At 40.5% G+C, this 22,679-nt stretch overlaps 1 protein-coding gene across 2 annotated transcripts in view; it reads left to right on the plus strand.

Moving 5' to 3' along the window:
- Nucleotides 1-22,679, plus strand: part of arhgap18 (Rho GTPase activating protein 18) — a 65,902-nt gene that overhangs the window by 33,039 nt on the left and 10,184 nt on the right. For both annotated transcript variants that reach the window (XM_078400162.1, XM_078400163.1), the window contains exons 2-9: nt 2,065-2,264; nt 3,179-3,384; nt 7,573-7,648; nt 8,371-8,519; nt 13,129-13,294; nt 15,620-15,711; nt 17,634-17,711; nt 22,207-22,366. In XM_078400162.1, the coding sequence (XP_078256288.1) occupies nt 2,065-2,264; nt 3,179-3,384; nt 7,573-7,648; nt 8,371-8,519; nt 13,129-13,294; nt 15,620-15,711; nt 17,634-17,711; nt 22,207-22,366 (1,127 nt within the window). The remainder of the gene's footprint in view (nt 1-2,064; nt 2,265-3,178; nt 3,385-7,572; nt 7,649-8,370; nt 8,520-13,128; nt 13,295-15,619; nt 15,712-17,633; nt 17,712-22,206; nt 22,367-22,679) is intronic.

Genomic DNA, 22,679 nt, shown 5'->3' on the forward strand with positions numbered 1-22,679 from the left:
TGATGTCTATTACAAACCCACTGACTCCCACAGCTATCTCGACTACACTTCTTCCCACCCTGCTTCCTGCAAAGACTCTATCCTCTACTCCCAATTCCTCCGTCTATGCCGCATCTGCGCCCAAGATGAGGTGCTCCATACTAGGACATCCGAGATGTCCAAAGGGTCTCGACCTGAAACATCACCCTTTCCTTCTCTCCAGAGATGCTGCCTGTCCCGCTGAGTTACTGCAGCTTTTTGTGTCTATACCGGTTTAAACCAGCATCTGCCATTCCTTCTTACACACCATCTGGGCTAGTTGCTTTCCAACGATTCACTCTCATGAAGGCCGATTTTGCATATGCCACACTAATCATTGACACAGGTGCACTTGAGGCTGGCAGGATGGGTGGCGTTCATCCACTGCCCTTCTGTTCAGAGCAGGCATAGAATGCATAGAGGACCCATTGTTTTCAATTTAAATCAAAGATTACATTTTAAATGAGACACACAGCATTGTTATAATTTTTCAATAACTGAAATGCCTCTTTGTCAACATTTCTTTCTCCTGCCTCTTTTTAAACCAGGTGAAATTTCAGGTTTTCCATATTTTAAGTGGCACCCTCCCCAAACCACTTAATTTCTTTCAAAACCTCAAAATCATTCCATTCATGGAAGTGAAATCTGAATGATAGACTGTGAATGAAGCTTGAACTTGGAGTTCCACATTCCTTTCATTTTTACCAAAGACTGGTAATGGTTAACTTTTACTTTCATTTTCTGCCAATATTACATTTTAGCACTCTATTATTCTTCTCAATCCCTTGTGCCCTGAATTCACAAACAAATTCCAATAATATTTATGCTGTTGGAACACTATACTTTAAGAGGAAATAATGCATATTTTTGAACCATGCATATTTGGCCTTAGAGAATTTCTGGAAGTTAGTGGTTTTAGTGACCTCTGTCCACTGCCCAAAAATCTCTGCTTTATATGAATTTATAACAGGGAAACAGTTGATTTACAATATTGTTAACGTAGTTAACATATGGTCTTGCACATGTTCATAAGTTATAGGAGCAGAATTAGGCCATTCTGTCCATCATGTCTACTTTGCCATTCAATCATGGCTGATCTATCTTTCCCTCTCAACCCCATTCTCCTGCCTTCTCCCCACGACCCCTGATACCCTTAAGGTTAGAGCTGAAGCGCTCGTCAACAGATATGTGATTGGATTCATGACAAAATGCATGGTGCACATGCAAATCAAAGTAGATAACTTTGCTCTGAAAAAGGAAGATAATTACATTTAAACAACAGCTTCATTGTGGCTAAGCAGCCAGACAGGATTTTGAGATGTTAATCATTTTAGGTGGAAGGAATGTTGTCATTTTGCTGTGTGTATATGTATGTGTTTTATATATTACTAGACCAAATGGACCCATTGGGTCCAAACCTCTCCCGCATTGGTGCAGCACCCCCTCCCCTTCATCCCTTCCTCTCCCCATCCCCATCCCCTTCACCCCTTTCCCATCCCTCCCCCTCCCTCCCCCCATCCCCCACACCCCCCCATCCCCTTCATCCCTCCCTCCCTCACTCCCCCTCTCCCCCCAACCCCCCTCCTCCCGCTCCACCACTCCCCTCCCGCCCTCTCCGCTGGTCCTCCGGGGGGGGGGGCACATTTATTAAAGTTTATAAGGTAAATTGTTTTTAAAAAGTAACAAAAGTGGGTTTATTCACACCAGGGGAATGGTGAGTAGGGTGGGCCTAAAATTGTGGCGCTATCGTGTACCGTTTTGGCTGTGTAGATGGCATGGTACACACATAAACACAAACAAACCGAGAGTTTTTGTAGTATATAGATCGAAAGATGTCTAATATCATTTATTAATTCATAGTTATACTGCGAGAAAAAAAAACTTCAATGCACAAGAAACAAATTTGTAATGCTTTTGCCAAAATTAACTTCATTTAATTTCAACTACATTTCCTTAAAGTGAATAACCAAAACAAAGGACATACTGAGTTAAGTAATGATGGTCTAGGAAACAGCTCTTTGAAGTCTCGTATTCTTTGTTTTACAGCAGAAGATGTGGGCAGTATAGCATGAACCAGATGCATTCTAAGAACAATATGGGGAAGCCTCATTATGAACGGTCCTTTTCCCAAGATTCTCTGGATGAACTTTCCATGGATGACTACTGGAGTGAAGTAGAACACATCCAGAAAACCCAGGAAAATGCTCATGAAGAGCAAGAAGATGTGTCTGTCAAAGTGCCTGATGGTTTGTGAGATTATTTATGGAATTTCTATTGTGTACCCAAATGATTATTATTTTTTTAGAAAAATAACTACATTGCAGATCATATTTGATGAATTTGAAAGTAACCAGGGAATAAAAGACCACTAAAACAATAAAATTAATCATATTACATATATGTAAGTATCGAGACACAAGAAACTACAGATGCTGGAAGCTTGAGTAAAAAATAACTACTGGAGGAACTCAGGAGGTCAGGCAGCATCTGAGGGGGAAAATGACAGATGATAATTATGTTTGGGATCCTTCTTCCAGATCGAAGCAAAATCCCTACCAGAAATGTTGTCTGTCCATTTCATTTTGCAGATGCTGAATGACTCACTGGGTTTCAACAGGTTTTTTTCTTGCTATAAGCAGTGTCCATTTGACTAAAATTTTAACAAATTATATAAAATCTTGGTCTTAAGATCCCTTGAAAGCCCATTCCCTGATTACAAGCAGGATATACCCAGCAGGATATTTATGTATTTTGTCTTTTTTATATTTAAATAGAACAGAACCTAATTTGTGAAGGGATACATCAATATACATTGCAGCTTGAACTTATCACTATTTGCCATCATTTCTCTAGGAGTTCCAACACAGTGTACAGGGGAATGTTAAAGTCTGCAGCTTACACAATGATATGCTTAAAATTTAAAAGGTTGAAATGTTTGGATTAGAGAACCTAACAGATCATGGTTTTCTTCAGAGTATTCAGCTAGAAGTACAGCAATAAATCGATAAATGCCTCATTGCCAAGAATCCCAGTTCCAATTACACTGTAGAAACTAGCTCTAATTAATAAGGCTGTGAAGACTTTTTTTACAGGAAGATGAATTTATTTGTTGTTACTATTGTTTGTCTTTCATCCTTTTTTTTGCCTTGTTTTTGTACAGAAGGGGAGGTGGAAGCGAAGTGGCTGAAGGATGCAGGCCTTTCAGGTTTGGTCAATGGAGACACACATGAGAGCATAACGTTACTGTCCACCTTGACCCGTACCCAGGCAGAGGCTGTTCAGAGAAGAGTAGAAACATTTACAATGACAATGAGGAAAAAAAATAAGCAACCAATCCCTGATGTCAGGGACATCTTTAGTCAACAGGTAGGAGAGTACATATACTTTAGAAGAGACCAGGGCAATGGGCATTAGATTATTTTAAGGTTTGCATTGTATATGGAAGGTTCGTTTAATAAGTCTAATACTGGTATCTCTCCACTTCTATAAAAAAGACAGGATAGTTATGTAAGCTTTGTAGTTTGCATGGATGGGGAAATGGTGTGGGGTGGATATACAGAAAAGTATTTGCAATACTGATTCTCATTGCTTGACTGAGAGCACAAAGGGGTTTTCATAATTCTTCACCTTGAGCAAATACCTTTAGAGTTCCCAAAAGGTGAGCATTATCAGCCATTTGCAGATTTCAGCTTTCTACTGAAGCAGATAATAATAATAATAATAATAATAATGCATTACATTTATATAGCGCTTTTCATATACTCAAAGACGCTTTACAGGGATTTAGAGAACATAGGGAAGTGAATAAATAGATAAATAAGTAAACGAACAAAGGAGACAGAAGGTGAGGTGACCTTCAGTGGTTGAAGGCAGTACTGAACAGGTGAGACTTCAGTGATGTTTTGAATGTGGTGAGTGTGGAGGAGTCTCTGACGGTTTGGGGTAGTGAGTTCCATAGGGTGGGAGCAGCGATGGAGAAAGCCCTGTCCCCCCAGGATCTGAGTTTGGTCCGGATGTGGGGGGATAGGAGATTGGCAGCAGCAGAGCGGAGGGTGCAGGTGGGAGTGTGCCTGTGGAGGAGGTCAGGTAGGATGGGGCCAGGTTATGGAGGGCTTTGTAGGTCATGAGGAGGATTTTGTACTGGATTCTCTGGGGGATGGGGAGCCAGTGGAGTTTGTAAAGGACGGGGGTGATATGGTCATGGATCGGGGTGTGGGTGAGTAGACGGGCAGCGGAGTTTTGAATGTATTGAAGTTTACTGATGATTTTTGAGGGTGCGCCATAGAGGAGGCTGTTGCAGTAGTCCAGACGGGAGGTGATGAAGGCGTGGATGAGGGTTTCTGCAGCTGTGGAGGAGAGGGATGGACGGAGACGGGCAATGTTTTTGAGGTGGAAGAAGGCTGTCTTTGTGATGTGTTTGTCGAAGGAGAGGGTTTGATCAAAGATAGAGAGAACATGCATATGCACAGAATATTATTTTGTGACCTAGTCTCCATAACAACGTGTTCACATTTTAGAAAGAAAGACATGTAAAACAGCTAGAACATTGGAGGTGGGGAGAGGAGACAGTTCTGGGCAGACACGCTTTGTTTCCTTCTGCTAATTGTATGTGTGGTTTAATTGCACGTAATGGCGTCAAGAGTAGACAACAATTTATAAAACAACGCCTTAAATAAAGAGTATGAAAATTGATTATTTATCTTTTAAATAAACAGTAATGGATTGTATAACAGTTTAATGTATTGCCAAGTAATAGAGATAATCCATTGGAATTCTTGTGACGCCATAAGTTCATAGTTTTAATCATGTTACTTATGAGATCCACATCTGTAATATAAAACACACTTACAGCATAAAGCAGTCAAAAGCAATACTCTGGTGAAATGCAGCTCTGCTGTTGGTGATTTAAGTAGAAAGATTAATATGTGTAAAATATAATGAGTTAATTTCCATGAATGAAGAGCAAAAACAAAGAAATGCACAGACACCATTTTTATAATTCCCATTATATGTACATGACCAAAGACCCAACACTCAAGAGTAGGCCCAAGAAAACATGTGGGATCCACCTTATATGTTAACGTGAACCAGTCCGTGATGTTCTGCACCGGAAAACTGCTTCAGGTTGATCCAAGTTGTTAAAAGCAATTCTTGCAGCATTTTCCCTCAATGATCAAACTGCACCCTAACCTTCACCACAAATACTCTGCCCACCCAGCGATTTCACTGGAGTATCAACCAACAACCAGTCCACACACTGAAACTACACTCTTTCCCTCGGCAACCACTTGAAACCCATGTACCCTACATCCTGACTTGTCCCAGGCCCCAAACTACTACCATCTTACAACACTTCAAGAAGAGGGATTATTTTAAAAAGGCAAGGTTCACCTCCGGGCTATGGGTTCTGTGCACATTGATGATGAAAACTGTGAGTAAAACATATGATTGTGCATACATGCCCACTGACTATTTGTATGTGGAGAACCATGGGTTCACTATCTGTTAACAGGTAGGCTCACTATTTGAGTTGCATGGTCATTGGGCAAGGTTCTGTGTTCCCAACATCTGAACTCAAGCTTTCAAAATAAGCTGAGGAACCAATGTTGTAAAATAGAATTACAGATGAGTGTTTCTCAGTCTCTATGAAAAACATCAAATGTGGCACTGTGTGAAAGTTGCTCAGCAAAAAGTGAAATGTGCACTATTGTCAATGTTATAGATTTAAATTTGAAGGCTTATCTCTAAAAATGTTTTGATGATGTAAACATATTATTGTGGATATTTAAGAATCCCTACATTAGAAACATAGAAACATAGAAAATAGGTGCAGGACGAGGCCATTTGGCCCTTCGAGCCGGCTACGTCATTCATTGTGATCATGGCTGATCATCCACAATCAGTAACCCGTGCCTGTCTTCTCCCCATATCCCTTGATTCCACTAGCCCCCTAGATCTCTATCTAACTCTCTCTTAAATTCATCCAATGATTTGGTCTCCACTGCCCTCTGTGGCAGAGAATTCCACAAATTCACAACTCTCTGGGTGAAAAAGTTCCTTCTCACTTTAAATGGCCTCCCCTTTATTCTAAGACTGTGACCCCTGGTTTTGGACTCCCCAACATTGGGAACATTTTTCCTGCATCTAGCTTGTCCAGTCCTTTTATAATTTTATATGTCTCTACAAGATCCCCTCTCATCCTTCTAAACTCCAGTGAATACAAGCCTAGTCTTTTCAATCTTTCCTCATATGACAGTCCCGCCATCCCAGGGATCAATATCGTTAACCTACGCTGCACTGCCTCACTTACAAGGATGTCCTTCCTCAAATTAGGAGACCAAAACTGTACACAATACTCCAGATGTGGTCTCACCAGGGCCCGATACAACTGCAGAAGAACCTCTTTACTCCTATACTGAAATCCTCTCGTTATGAAGGCCAACATGCTATTAGCTTTCTTCACTGCCTGCTGTACCTGCACGCCAACTTTCAGTGACTGTGTACCTGCAAACCAACTTTCAGTGACATTGTCGTGTCCTTTTCAGGATGGAGGAAGACAGTGATGTAACATTTGAACCATAGATGACGGACAAGAAAGAAGAAGATGAAGTTAGGGGAAAGTTTATAAAACTCCCACCTAGTTTGCACAGTGCTACATTTCCCACAATATCAGGTTCAAGTTCAATTTAATCTATAATATAGCCTTTATAGCCACAGACGACTGTGGAGGCCAAGTCAATGGATGTTTTTAAAGCAGAAACTGACAGATTCTTGATTAGTAAGGGTGTCAGGGGTTATGGGGAGAAGGCAGGAGAATGGGGTTGAGAGTGAAAGATAGATCAGCCATGATTGAATGGTGGAGTAGATCTGATGGGCCGAATGGCCTAATTCTGCCCCTTGAATTTATGACGTTATGAACTGAAAATCGTGGACTTGAGCAAAGTCTTCAATTTTCTTTCCACTTTATTCATGCATCATAAACCATGAAGGATCTCAGAAGACCATTGCCATATCCAATGACATGGAGTGCCCTCTTTCATAAGTTTTGTTCAGCTTGTCATGTCTTCTATTGTCCATAGCTCTCTCCTGTAGGAGCTGCCTTCCTCAGCCCACGTGATGAATGCATTGCCATTCACTGGGATCCTAAGTCTGTTATGAGGTCTTTCATTTATTTACTAGCCCTCTTCCAATTTTACGCCAAACACCACTCCATTCTTCTTAAACTACCCACCTCTCAAGCTCCCCTCTGCCCCCATTTCTACCCACTGTCGTAACAGCGCCATGGAGCATCCCACTCCTTGTCATAAACAACTCAGCCATTAGCTCGTCTTGTAGAGATTATTTAATTTCATTTTGAATATGCCAGGGAACCCTCCTCCTTTATTTCCCCCATTACACTACATTTCTGCACTGTTGCCCCAAACACCTAATTTTCTCCTTTAGTGTCCTTCAGCTGGCAAGGGAATATAGTGAACTTATGAATATTGACATGTCAAACATCTGCAACTGAGTTATACATGATATTATGGACTCGCTCTCTCTGTTGACTTGTAGGTCTCAAGAACAAATGAAGCTTCAGGTGCTACAGCTGATGAAAGTGAATTGAATGATGCCACTGAGAAACTTAAAGGTATGAAATATGTTTTACAGGATAAAAGTGCATTCGTATCCACTACTTTAGCTGTTTGTGTCACTTGTTTTACAGTTACAATTTCTTAACAAAATGCAAAAATACTTCATCCACCAATTCAGAGTTGATCTACCATTGTTCTACTAAAATGTCATAAATCCCAAACATATATAGAGTCCTACAGCATGGACTCCTCGGCCCAACTTGCCCACACTGACCAACATGTCCCATCTACACTAGTCCCACCTGCCTACCATCCTGGTGAATTGCTTCTGCATTCTTATCAGCTCAATTACATCCTTCCTACAGCTGGGTGACCAGAACTGAACACAGTACACACTACACATAGGGTGATCCTAAGAGGACGTAGGTTTAAGGTGAGAGGGGAAAGATTTAATAGGAACCTGAGGCATGACTTTTTCACATAAAGTGTGGTGGATGTATGGAACAAGCTGCCAGAGGAGGTAGTTTCTAAATTTCCACAGTTCAAAACTTACTTATTTTTGTGGGCATGTGACAAAATGGAAGGTTTATATGTGGAATGTCAAATTTCAGATGAACTACATCTTTCTGATATCTTTTCACTTGCAAAGGCCTGTCTGTTCTTTGTAGCTTGCAGAGGATGATATTGAAGTTTAAGTCTTGCAATTCACCTCAGCTGGATATCATCATTGGGAAAGAGGCTCAGTTTGATCTGTAATATGCTGCTCTTTTCTTTTCAGATCAACTGATTAGCCTGAAGACAAAGGATGAAGGCACTCAACAGACAGCCGATATAAATCTAGAAATATCATACTCTGAACAGGCTGCAAACATGAAGGAAAAATTAAACACCATAAAGCTCAAGGGCGAGGATGATGGATCCCTACCTGTAAGTAGTATCAAAGAATAATACTGAACAGGGTCTATTCAGCAATGCACAATTAATTACATTGTTCAAGAAACTAATGAAATACTCTACAAATCAGGCTGAATACTCTTTGAGTCTTGAACCAAAAATATTAACTCTGTTTCTCTTTTCATTTGACCTATTGAATGTTTCCTCAATTTTCTTTTTATTTCAAAATTTCCAACATCTGCATTCTTTTGTGTTTTAATTTTACATTACTGCTCTCTCCTGTAGCCTGCAAGACTATTCTTTCCTCCAACTATATATCTAATTCACTTCAGAACATTATTTTAGAACATGCTTCTATCACTCCTTTGGATAGTTTATTCAGATCGTGATTCAATGCTTCACTTTGTTTTCAGGCTGCCTCTGGAGTTTTGCTGCTTTCTTAAATTTTGACCTTTGCTTATCATTTTTTTCCCCAATTAAATTGTTTTTTTCCTATCTTTGTTCTTTTAAATCTTTCCATAATTTTAAACACATCTATCAAAAATCCCCTTAAGTTTCTATCCTCTTAAGACAATCCCGTTCCGGATTTTCCCATCTCTACAACTCTGGTGTTGTATTTAATAATAATTCTGCACCTATTACCAAAAAATATATAAGGACATAGAAAATAAGAGCACGCTGGGCCATTTATCCCTGGAAGTCTGCTTCACTGTTCAACATGATCATGACTGATCATCCATGGTACCTGGTTCCTGCCTTCTCCCCATTATGTTTGATCCTTTCGGTATTAAGGTCTTCCTTGGACATATTTTATGCATATTTAAGACTTGGCCTGCACAACCTCCTGTGGTGGGGAATAACACATATTTATCTGGAGGGGGGGGGGGGGGGAAACAAATTTCCAATCTGTTACCTATATCCTGAGGCTATGACCCACAATTCTTTTTGCTCCAGTAATTAGGAACATCCACCCTATTTCTAATCTATCAGACCCTGCTAGAATTTGAAGGTTTCTATGAGATTCTCATTCATCCAAACTGAAATGAGGCCTAACCTACCCATTCTCTCAGCATTCATGAATCCTGCCCTTCCAGGAAACAGTCCGGTAAATTGGTGTTACCCGCACTCCATAGCAAGAATATCCTTGTGCAGATTAGGAGACCAATTCTACACACACCCTTCCTGATGTGATCTCACCAAGTCCCCTGCAGATGTAACAAGGCATCCTTTCTCCTGTTCTCAAACACTTTTGCAATTAACGTGAACATACCAATTGCCTCCCTAATGGCATGCTGCAGCTTAGCGCTTGGTCTCAGTGACAGCTGTGCAAATACATCCAGGTATCATTACCTTCCCTTTTCCTACTCAATAACCATTCAGATAATAATCAGTTTCACTGATTGCAGAATAATGCGAACACCCTCAAATTTATCTACATTAAACAGCATCTGCCATCGTTTACTCCCTCAGTTTTGTCAAAATCACACTGGAGCTTCACTGCATCCACCTCATAGCTCTCACTCTCTCCCCTCCCTTCATCGCCTCATTAATATATCATTAATATGTATTGAAAGTAGCTGACGTCCACATCACCCTATGCCACCTGTAAAAAGACCTACCTTTTGTTTTCTGTCTGTTAACTAATTGTGAATTTATGCCACGATCTTATTCTGAATCCCATGTGCATTCATTTTGCAACCTAACCTCTTGCATGAGAACTTATTAAAAGCCCTCTAAGTCCAAATGAATCACTTTCATGTGTTCTCCTTGTCAATTCTATATTTATCCTCAAAAACTCTACTTGATTTAGTAAGTGTGACTTCCCCATTTATAAACCATCAAAGGCTGTCAAAGAATACAGCAGCAAAATCCTTAACAATATTGATGCACAGAAAGATCTTGGGTCCAAGTTCATAACTGAAAGTAGTAACACAAATTGATGGGGTGATAAAGAGGCATATGATGTGCTTGCCTTAATCGGTCAAGGCCTTGAGTGTAAGAGTCAGGAAGTCATGGCGCAGCTTTATAAAACTTTGATAAGGCTGCACTTAGAGTATTGTGCGCAGTCTGGAAGCCTCATTTCAAGAAGGATATGGAAGCTTTGGATGGCTTCAGGAGAGGTTTACCAGAATGCTGCCTGGATTAGAAGGTATTAGCTATAAAAAGAGATTGGGCAAACTTGGATTGTTTCTGCTGGAACATTGGAGACTGAGGGAAGACCTGAGAGATGAATACAAATTTGAGACACATAGATAGGTTAGAGAGGCAGAACCTTTTAACCAGAGTGGAAATGTCAAAGTCTACAGGGCACGGCTTTAAGATCAGATGGAGAAAGTTTAAAAGCGATGTGTAGTGCAAGTTTTGGATCATATGAAAGTTTGTTTTTAAACCCAGAGATTGGTGTATTGCTGGATAGTGATGCCAGGGGTAGTGATAGAAGCAGATACATTAATGGTGTTTCAGAGGCTCTGAATAGGCGCATGGGTATGCAAGGAATGGAGGGATATGGATCATGTGTAGGCAGATGAAATTAACTTGGCAGCATGTTCAGCACAGATATTCTTGGCTGAAGGACCTTTTGCTGTGCTGTACTTTAGATTTTAGAGATATCAGGCCCTTTGGTCCATCGAGTCTGCACCGACCAGTGATCACCATACTCTAGCACTATCCTACACATTAGGGATAATTTACAGTTTTTTTTACCAAAACGAATTAACCTACAAACTTGTACGTTTTTGAAGTGTGGGAGGAAACCAGAGCACCCTGATAAAAAGCAGTCACAGGAAGAACGTACAAATTCCATACAGATAACACTCGTAGAGAGGATTGAACCTGGGTCTCTGGCGATGTAAGGCAGCAACTCTACCACTGTCGCACTGTGCTGTTCATGTCCAATATTTTGTTAGTTGCTTATCTGTCATGTATACAGTTTTGGAAGTTGTTCTACTGCATAAATGACATCACCAAGTGAAAAAGTATTTAGGGAGTTGCAACCATTGATTACTCCTATAAGTTAGCCATCACTGCCTCTGCCCTAAATAGTGTTATCCAGCCCAATGTATGAGCATTGATCAAGGATAGGGTAGATAAGAACAATAAGACAAGGTACCAAAGACAAGGATAACTAATGCTAATAGACTCGTTCATTAGCCTGGAGTCAAATACTTTCGGTAGAAGCAAAAAACGTTGACATTTTTTTAATTGCCTTTGTGTCTTCAGGGGAAATAAAATGGGGGGAAAACTGATAGAAAAGGAGAACTAAATGGAAAAAGCCACACAACAATAAATTCACAACAGTTGCCAAATGCAAAATAAGCTCTATTATTCTTAGTTTAGTTTAGAGATACAGCGGCGAAACAGGTCCTTCGGCCCATCAAGTCTGCGCCGACTAGCGATCCCCGCACATTAACACTATCCTACACACACTAGGGACAATTTACGTATACACCCAGCCCATTAACCTAACAAAAATAAAACATTTATGCCTGATGTTCTTGACAGTTGTGAGAACATGGTGAACTACAGCAAAACATTTTTTTTTAAAAAGCTTTTTCCAGAAATATGAAATAAAACACAAAATTCATTAAAGATTCACCAAATTGGACAACATCGTTGAAAGAGAAACTGAGTTAACACATCAGGTTTAAAGGTCTGATAAAGAGTTTCAAATCTGAAACACTTTTGTACTGTTCATATAAGGGCAGCACAGTGGTGCAGCTAGTAGAGCTACTGCCTCACACCGCCAAACACCTGGGTTGATCCTGACCTCTGGTGCTGTCTCTTTGGAGTTTGAACATTCTCCCTGTGATCGCATGGATTGCCTCCGGGCGCTCCTGTTTCTTCCCACATTCCAAAGAATTGGCATCTGTAAATTGCTCCTCGTGGGCAGGGAGTGGATGAGGAGGCACGGTAGCGCAGCGGTAGAGTTGCTGCTTTACAGCGAATGCAGCGCCGGAGACTCAGGTTCGATCCTGACTACGGGTGCTGCACTGTAAGGAGTTTGTACGTTCTCCCCGTGACCTGCGTGGGTTTACTCCGAGATCTTCGGTTTCCTCCCACACTCCAAAGACGTACAGGTATGTAGGTTAATTGGCTGGGTAAATGTAAAAATTGTCCCTAGTGGGTGTAGGATAGTGTTAATGTACGGGGATCACTGGGCGGCACGGACTTGGAGGGCCGAAAAGGCCTGTTTCCGGCTGTATGTATATGATATGATATGATAATGTGGATTAATATGGAACGCGTGATCGATGGTCAGTGTGGACTCGGTGAGCCGAAGGGACTGTTTCCATGCTGTATCTCTAAACTGAACATACCCAATAATCACGCAATGCATAGTCTTTCGCCTTTCAAATAAGCAAAATCTTATATCAGGGTTGTTGTCCTGTAAGGATAAAAAGAGCTCCAACACTATTCAGGGAGCTAGGGAGTTCACCCACAATATGGATAAACATTTATCCATTCAGGAATATCATTCCAAATTAAACAGATGATTTAAGTAATCCCTATCACTTTGGGGACTTGCTGCATAGAAATAGTAGAATTTTCCATACAATCCGACTGTTACTCTAGAATAATATTTAATTGTCTACAAAGATCTTTTGGATGTCTTGAGACTGTGACTATACTTTTCTTTTATAAGAACTACCGGCTCCCAAAGGATAAAACAGGAACAACAAAAGCGGGAGCCCTTGCACCTCAAGACATGAAGAAAGTGCGCTCATTGGCTCTGATCGAAATGGCTGCACTTTTTGACACACTTGGTATAAATTTCAAACATCATAAAGCAATAAAAGTTAAAATTAAAGGTAACTAGACCACGTGGACCCGTTGGGCCCAAACCTCTCCTACATTGGTGCAGCACCCTTTCGCCCCCCTCCCCTCCCTCCCTCCTCCCTCTCCCTCCCAACCTCCATCCCCTCCCCCTCTCCCCCACTCCATCCCCCTCAACCCCCCTTATCCTCCCTACTTCCCACCCTCCCTACTTCCCCCCCTCCCTCCCTAGGAGATAGATTTAAACTTTAAAATATGAATAACTTAAAAAATAAATACCGATTTCAATTAAACTTCTTCTATTAGCTCCAAAGGGACGACGGTGAGTAAGGTGGGCCTAAAATTGTCACACTATCGTGTATCGTTTTGGCTGTAGTTCAGGAACAAACAAACAAACAAGAGTTTTAGTATATAGATGAAAATGTGTATTCAAATTTCAAACAATGATTTTGTATTTTGGTGGATCGGTGTACAAGATATCCATATTTGATTTGACAAATATTAGTTTAACATACTGTAAAATTATGCAATAAAACTATATTTTAGACTAACATTTCTCAAATCAAATATGGATATCTTGTACGCTGATCCATTAAAATGAATTCTAACTATATGTGTAGATACGTTAGTAAGAAAAATAATGTTTCATGTCCAGTATTTTCTGCAACAATGCAAAATTAGATTTTTCTGATAAAGATAGAAATTGGCCATGGATAAAATCTGCATTGATAAATGGACTGAGATTAGTTACCTGGAGACATGAGTTCAAATCACATTATAATGATGGGAAAATTTAATTTCTCTTCATTAAAAGCCAGGAATATGAAGTTAGTATTTGTAATGGTGATCATGAAACAATCAATACATTTTTGATGGTGCACAAAAGCAAGCAAATATATACCATAAAAGGATATTGAGCAATGTGAAGGAACAAAAAGACTTTTAACTGAACATCCACAAATTATTAGAAGAATCTAAACAGGTCGAAAGTGGAGTTAAAAAACAATGCAGAATTCTTTCCTCTGTTAGTTAAGGCCTAAATGAAAGAGCAGGAACGGAATGCTAGAACTTTAAAATGATTTTGTTATCCAGAGCTTGGGTACTGATCAGTACATTACAGAAAGGACTTAATTGTACTGGAGGAGGAGCACTGGAGATTTATGAGGAAAATTATATCAACGTTGAAAGATTGGATAAACTTGGTGTTTTCTTTGCAACAGCAAAACAAATGAGGATGGTTTAGAGTAATGATTCAGAGTAAATAGAAATATCCTATTTCTCTTTGCTGAATTGTCAAAATACGGGACAAATACAACAGTAGTGGTTGGTGGGATTAGAGGGGAGATGAGGAAAGAGGTTTTCACCCATAGGTTGATAGGGATCTGGAACTCGTTGCTTGATCTGTTGCTAAAGGCAGAAGTTTGCCAGAGGTCAGAGGATCCTGACCCAAAATGTCACCTATCTATGTTCCCCAGAGATGCTGCCTGACCCACTGAGTTACTCTAGTACTTTGTGTCTTTTTTTGTAAACCAGCAGCTGCAGTTCCTTGTGTCTACAGAAAATCTCATTATATATAAATATTACTTGGATGTGTATTTGCAGGGCCATGATCTGCAGGGTCACAGAGAAGGGCTGGAAGATAGAACTAGTCAGGAGAACTCTTTTGTTTGACAGGTTGAGCCAAATAGCTTCATTTTGTGTTGTAAATTTTCAATTAATCTATGAGTAAATCTTCATATTCAGTATCACAATGAGCAATTTCTCATCTTCAGTCCAGGAGCAACCCAAACATAATAATTTTATGAGATATGTTTATTATTTTCCAATTTTAGGACAATTAAAATTATTTTTGGCCTGTGTTCCCCAAAATATTCAGTGAGCAGCAAGCTGCAGATACAAATGAATCAAAATTTGCAAAATCAAACATATCCATTTGACAAATGATCAGGAAAATATGCATAATATCCACTTAGAGGCCCCAATAGGAATTCTAGCCAGATATTCTGGATTGGTCATGGATCATTTCTTCTAGGACAACCACTCAGGGATAATATATGCAGGAACATTGGAAAAGATCAGCAACTAATCATCATCCTGTGCTCTTCCTGCTCATTCAAAGCCAATCTTTCGTCTTCTGTCTCATTTTAGGTTAAAAACATTCACAGAAAATCATTAGAATATATTAAGCTTTATTTCAGGTATTGAAGTCTTGCTTCCCTATTTGTTTAAAATAATAGAATCAATGTTTTATTATGATCTGTCATAAAAATAAACCAGTCACAGTGACATATTTCTATAGTTGCGCAGCACTGTTTGTTTCATAGTCCAGTGAATGTTGAATTTTCAATGTTTATTTTCAGAAACTGGATTGTTTGGTGTTCCACTTTCATTACTATTGGAACAGGACCACAAAAAAGTACCTGGAACCAAGGTTCCACTTATAATTCAGAAAGTAAGTACAGGATTCAATGTATCTTGAGTTCAAAGTTCAAATTACTGAACACTTTTACAATTTGATGACACATCTTGTTTTAGTACTTTGTTAAACAGCCTATTTTGTACAATCCCGAAATAAAATCATTAGCACTACGTTAGAAATGGAAGACCGGGTTTTAATGTGGTATCGCAGTCACAGAGAGTTTGATGATGATGAGTTACATAGAATGTCCAGTACAGAAACATTTTAGTTATCTATGCCAGCCCACATGTTTCCTCACAATTTCCTTCACCCCACCCTCCTTCAATACTTATCCAGTTTCTCTATACTTACAGCCTCCGGACTCCCCAGAAGTGCAACAGTTTCTCTCCAATTTTTACATCAAATCAAATAATCTTAAAGCCCAGATCAAGTCATCCATTCAACCTTTTGTTTTCTAGGAGAAAAAAGTCCAATTTGTCTCCCTTTCTTATTTCCTCTTGTATCTAATATCGCCCCTGTGCACCTTTTCTTTGTAGCACTTTGTGTACTTATAATAGAGACCAGACTGCTGTTTCTATCTATTGTCTTCTCCACTTTATCACCTCTTGGTTACTATATCCACCTTCTCTCCACAACTTGACTCAGGAGTTGCTCATCAACTGCCCCTTACCTGGATCCACATAACACTTGCGAACTCTTGCCCCACCTCTTCCCCTTACCTCGCTACCAGCTTTCTTGTGTCTAATTCATCAGTGTGAAGAAAAGTTCCAACCCAAATCATTAGCAGTCCATTTCCCTTCACAGATGCCATTCAAGTTCCTCCGCCAAGGCTCGGTGCTGGGACCGCAGCTATTTACAATATACATTAATGACTTGGATGAAGGGATTAAAAGTGCCATTAGCAAATTTGCAGATGATACAAAGCTGGGTGGTAATGTGAACTGTGAGGAAGATGCTATGAGGTTGCAGGGTGACTTGGACTGGTTGTGTGAGTGGGCGGATGCATGGCAGATGCAGTTTAATGTGGATAAGTGTGAGGTTATCCACTTTGGTGGTAAGAATAGGAAGGCAGATTATTATCTGAATGGTGTCAAGTTAGGAAACGGGGACGTACAACGAGATCTGGGTGTCCTGGTGCATCAGTCACTGCAAGGAAGCATGCAGGTACAGCAGGCAGTGAAGAAAGCCAATGGAATGTTGGCCTTCATAAGAAGAGGAGTTGAGTATAGGAGCAAAGAGGTCCTTCCGCAGTTGTACAGGGCCCTAGTGAGACCGCACCTGGAGTACTGTGTGCAGTTTTGGGCTCCAAATTTGAGGAGGGATCTTCTTGCTATTGAGGGCGTGCAGCTTAGATTTGCTAGGTTAATTCCCAGAATGGCGGGACTGTCGTATGTTGAAAGACGGGAGCGACTAGGGTTATATACACTGGAATTTAGAAGGATGAGAGGGGATCTTATCGAAACATATAAGATTATTAAGGGGTTGGACACGTTAGAGGCAGGAAACATGTTCCCAATGTTGGGGGAGTCCAGCACCAGGGGCCACAGTTTAAGAATAAGTGGTAGGCCATTTAGAACGGAGATGAGGAAAAACTTTTTCAGTCAGAGAGTTGTGAATCTGTGGAATTCTCTGCCTCAGAAGGCAGTGGAGGCCAATTCTCTGAATGCATTCAAGAGAGAGCTAGATAGAGCTCTTAAGGATAGCGGAGTCAGGGGCTATGGGGAGAAGGCAGGAACGGGGTACTGATTGAGAATGATCAGCCATGATCACATTGAATGGCGGTGCTGGCTCGAAGGGCCGAATGGCCTACTCCTGCACCAATTGTCTATTGATAGTTTGGGGTTTTTTTAAGCAATATTCCAGCAACAGCAGTCTCTTGTCTCTACCTATCTAATCTTTTTTGGTTGCATTTTATTAAGCATTGTTAATAAAAATAAAACAAAATACTTTTGCAGCTCATTTCCCACATCGAGGAAGAAGGGTTAAACACAGAAGGAATTCTACGAATCCCAGGACTTGCAACGAGAATTAAGGTACATTATGTAATAATGGTCTGAGGACAATAATTGTACCTTGGCCTAGTCACACCTGTAAAAGATTATTTCGTGTGGTTAACTGTCTCTACTGTTGCACTGTACTAGAAACATAGAAAATAGGTGCAGGAGCAGGCCAATTGGCCCTTCGAGCCAGCACCACCATTCATTGTGATCATAGCTGATCATCCACAATCAGCCTGCCTTCTCCCCATATCCCTTGATTCCACTAGCCCCTAAAGCTCTACCTAACTCTCTTTTAAATCCATCCAGTGAATTGGCCTCCATTGCCTTCTCAGGCAGAGAATTCCACAAATTCAAAACTCTCTGGGTGAAAAAGTTTCTTCTCACCTCAGTTTTAAATGGCCGTCCCTTTATTCTTAGATTGTGGCCCCCGGTTCTGGACTCCCCAACATTGGGAACATTTTTCCTGCATCTAGCTTGTCCAGTCCTTTTATAATTTTATACATCTCTGCATGATTCCCCTCTCATCCTTCTAAACTCCAGTTAATACAAGCCCAGTCTTTCCAATGTTTCCTCGTATGACAGTCCCTCCATCCCAGGAATTAACCTTGTGAACCTACGCTGCACTGCCTCAATAGCAAGGACATCCTTCCTCAAATTAGGAGACCAAAACTGCACACATTACTCCAGATGTGGTCCCACCAGGGCCCTATACAACTGCAGAAGGACTTCTTTGCTCCTATACTCAAATCCTCTCGTTATGAAGGCCAACATGCAATTAGCTTTCTTCACTGCCTGCTGTACCTGCACACTTACTTTCAGTGACTGGTGTACAAGGACACCAAGGTCTCATTGCACTTCCCCTTTATCTAATCTGACATCATTGAGATAATAATCTGACTCCTTGTTTTTGCCGCCAAAGTGGATAACCTCACATTTATCTACATTATACTGCTTGTGCCACTCACTGAACCTATCCAAGTCACCCTGTAACCTCCTAACATCCTCTTCACAGTTCACACTGCCACCCAGCTTTGTGTCATCTGCAAACTTGCTGGTGTTCTAATTCCATCATCCAAATCATTAATATATGTTGTAAATAGTTGAGGCCCCCAGCACCGAGCCTTGCTGCACTCCAATCGCCACTGCCTGCCATTCTGAAAAGGACCCGTTTATTCCTACTCTTTGCTTCCTGTCTGCCAGCAATTCTCTATCTACGTCAAAACCCTACCCCCAATACCGTGTGCTCTAATTTTGCTCACCAACATCCAGTGTGGGACCTTATCAAAGGCTTCCTGGAAGTCTAGATACACTACATCCACTGGCTCTCCTTCATCCATTTTAATTGTCACATCCTCAAAAAAATTCCAGAAGATTAGTCAAGCAGGATTTAGAAACATAGAAACATAGAAAATAGGTGCAGGAGTAGGCCATTCGAGCCTGCACCGCCATTCAATATGATAATGGCTGATCATCCAACTCAGTATCCCGTACTTGCCTTCTCTCCATACCCCCTGATCCCTTTCCCCTTCATAAATCCATGCTGACTTGGACCAATCTTTTTACCGCTATCCAAATGTGCCGTTATTACCTCTTTAATAATTGACTCCAGCATCTTCCTCACCACCGACGTCAGGCTAACTAGTCTATAATTCCCCATTTTTTCTCTCTCGCTCCTTTCTTGAAAAGTGGGATAACATTAGCTACCGTCCAATCCATAGGAACTGATCCTGAATCTATTGAACATTGTAAAATAATCACTGATGCGTCCACGATTTCTAGAGCCTCCTCCTTGAGTACCCTGGGATGCAGACCATCAGGCCCTGGGGATTTATCAGCCTTCAGTCCCATCAGTACGGTTGGGTTACAGGGTTTCAGAAGGACCCCATTGAAAAGAAAGCAACTATAGAGCTGTCAACTGGCTTTGATGAACTGTTTAATGAACTATTGTTGATGGTTCAATTTACTGATTACTTTCAATAACTTAGCAGATGGAAAAGGCAGGTTTATGAGACATGATGCCAGAAGATACAGGATCATTTCATTCCAAAGAGGAAGAAAGATTCCAAGGGGAGTAAGAGGCGACTGTGGCTGAAAAGAGAAGTCAAGGACAGTATAAAAATAAAAGAGAAGTCGTATAACATAGCAAAGATGAGCGGGAAGCCAGAGGATTGGTAAACTTTTAAATAACAACAGAAGGTAACTAAAAAGGCAATACAGGGAGAAAAGATGAAGTATAAAGGTAAGCTAGCCAAGAATATAAAGGAGGATAGTAAAAGCTTCTTTAGGTATGTGAAGAGGAAAAGATTAGTTAAGACAAATGTGGGTCCCTTGAACACAGAAACATGGGGGCCAATTAAATGGCAGACGAGTTGAACGGGTACTTTGTTTGTGTCTTCCTCAGTGAAGACAGAACCAATCTCCCAGATGTACTAAGGGACAGAGGACCGAGGATGATGGAGGAACTGAAGCAAATTCACATTAGTCAGGAAATGGTGTTGGGTGGACTGATGGGACTGAAGGCTGATAAATCCCCAGGGCCTGAAGGTCTGCATCCCAGGGTACTTAAGGAGGTGGCTCTAGAAATCGTGGACGCATTAGTGATAATTTTCCAATGTCCTATAGATTCTGGATAAAGTTCCTGAGGATTGGAGGGTAGCTAATGTTATCTCACTTTTCAAGAAAGGAGGGAGAGAGAAAGCAGGGAATTATAGACCAGTTAGCCTGACATCAGTCGTGGGGACGATGCTTGAGTCGACTATTAAAGATGTACTAGCGGCGCATTTGGATAGCAGTAACTGGATCGGTCCAAGTCAGCATGGATTTACGAAGAGGAAATCATGCTTGATTCATCTTCTAGAATTTTTTGAGGATGTAATAAGTAAAATGGACAAGGGAGAGCCAGTGGATGTAGTGTACCTGGACTTTCAGAAAGCCTTTGATAAGGTCCCACATAGGAGATTAGTGGGCAAAATTAGAGCATGCCGTATTGGGGGTAGGGTATTGAAATGGATAGAAAATTGGTTGGCAGACAGTAAACAAGGAGTAGGGATAGCGGAATCAAGGGGTATGTGGGGAAGGCAGGAACGGTGGGGGTTACTGATTGTGGATGATCAGCCATGATCACATTGAATGGCGGTGCTGGCTCGAAGGCTGAATGGCTATGTATCTATGTATCTAAGTATTGGTTTATAAAATGCTGAAATTTTCCACTTGAATTGGAATATAAAACCCCAAGCATGATCCCCCCAATGAGATAACAGGTGAATTTGCTGAGAAATGCCAATTTATTTTATAGAAGAAATTAATTTCCAGGCAAATGTCTGTCTCAAGAATGGTGAGAACGGAATGAAGCATTTACTCCGTATATTGCGAAGGCTGTGGCAGATAACTCAGAACAAACTGGATGTTACTTTCTCTCTTTTGTTTGTACAGCGAGAGAGTTGAAACAAACTATAATACCCTCAAACGAAAAGCTGCATTCATCAAATGTCAAGGCAGCCATAGGCAATGTTAGCTCTTATCCTACCACAACTAGACAGCAGTCCTAAACTACTATCTACCTCATTGGAGAGCCTCAGACTATCTTTGATCGGACTTTACTGGCTTTAGCTTGCACTAAACGTTATTCACGTTTATCATGCATCTGTACACTGGGGGTGCCTCGATTGTAATCATATATTGTTTTTTCACTGATTGGTTAGCACACAACAAAAGCTTTTCACTGTATCTCAGTACATGTGACGATAAACTAAACTAAACTAGTAATCCCATCAGCCGTGCTTGTCCAGAGGCATCCAGCTTGGTGTGTTGGCAAGGCTCAAATACATCCAAATCAAGAACATTTTCATGGAACTTTGAAGATCATCTACTACCCTACTGAGATGATAGAAGATGCTTTGCCATATTTTAGTACCACAAAAAGTTTCAGTGTCCTAGGTGCAAAGAATGGATTCAGACATGTGGAGCCTGATCAGAAATATTTGTATACCTTGGTGTTCTTTGAAGAACTTGTCCCATCAGTGCTCCCGGTTAACCTGAATTTCAACAACTCAATTTGGTCAGGGTTTTATGAACAAATTTCTAAAGCATTGCAGTGAAACCTTTTAGTGGGGAACATATTCCCCCTTTAGGCCCCATCATGCAGAGAAAATTAGTAGGCAGATTTTCTAATGTGAAAAGCAAATCAATTATATTCAAGCTCTCACTAGTTTGATGCTGGTGATATTTTAGGAGCTTGCTTCTTTCCCAGCCTTTTGCTTGTCAGATTCCTACCCAGAGTTTGAATTTAGCTCTTTTACTTTAGTATCCCCAGTGTAAGTCATGTGATAACAATTGAATGAATCAATAAATTGTTTAATAATAGAACAGCAAAATTTTTAAAACGTGAAGAAACTATGTTACCCTTAAGATTCTTACACATACTATATACAGGGGGAGTGAACAACCACACAGTGAGTGAAAAGGGAGCATGCAGGACCTGTTGCAAGCTAAGATGTTGCATTGAATTTCCTGCTCTATATGTTTCCAGAGTCTATGTGAGGAGCTAGAAGCAAAGTTCTACGAAGGAACCTTGAATTGGGAAAATGTTCGTCAACATGATGCAGCAAGTATACTGAAGCTCTTTGTAAGAGAACTGCCACATCCTCTTGTCACTCTTGAGTACCTCGATACATTCCTAGCTGTACAAAGTAAGTTATTAATCTTCTCTGCTATTTATACTCATGATGATAAAAATGGCAAACAAGTTCATCGTTTGTGCGTGCTGTATACATAAATTATTCAAAATTTTAATGTAAGGTGTTTTTAATGTAGTAAGTTGATATTCCATTTGTTGGAATTAAGAATATAGCATATATGTGGAAATGCATAAATCAGCAGGAAAATAGGCACATTTATGACATATTTTAGTGAATTGAAAGTCATGCAAGATGTGTGGTGTGTCAGATTCAAATGGTCAGTAGCCCGAACTACCTGATGTCACACTCGTGGAGGATTCATGCT

Source organism: Rhinoraja longicauda, chromosome 5, assembly GCF_053455715.1.
Source record: "Rhinoraja longicauda isolate Sanriku21f chromosome 5, sRhiLon1.1, whole genome shotgun sequence".
Lineage (NCBI taxonomy): Eukaryota > Metazoa > Chordata > Chondrichthyes > Rajiformes > Arhynchobatidae > Rhinoraja > Rhinoraja longicauda.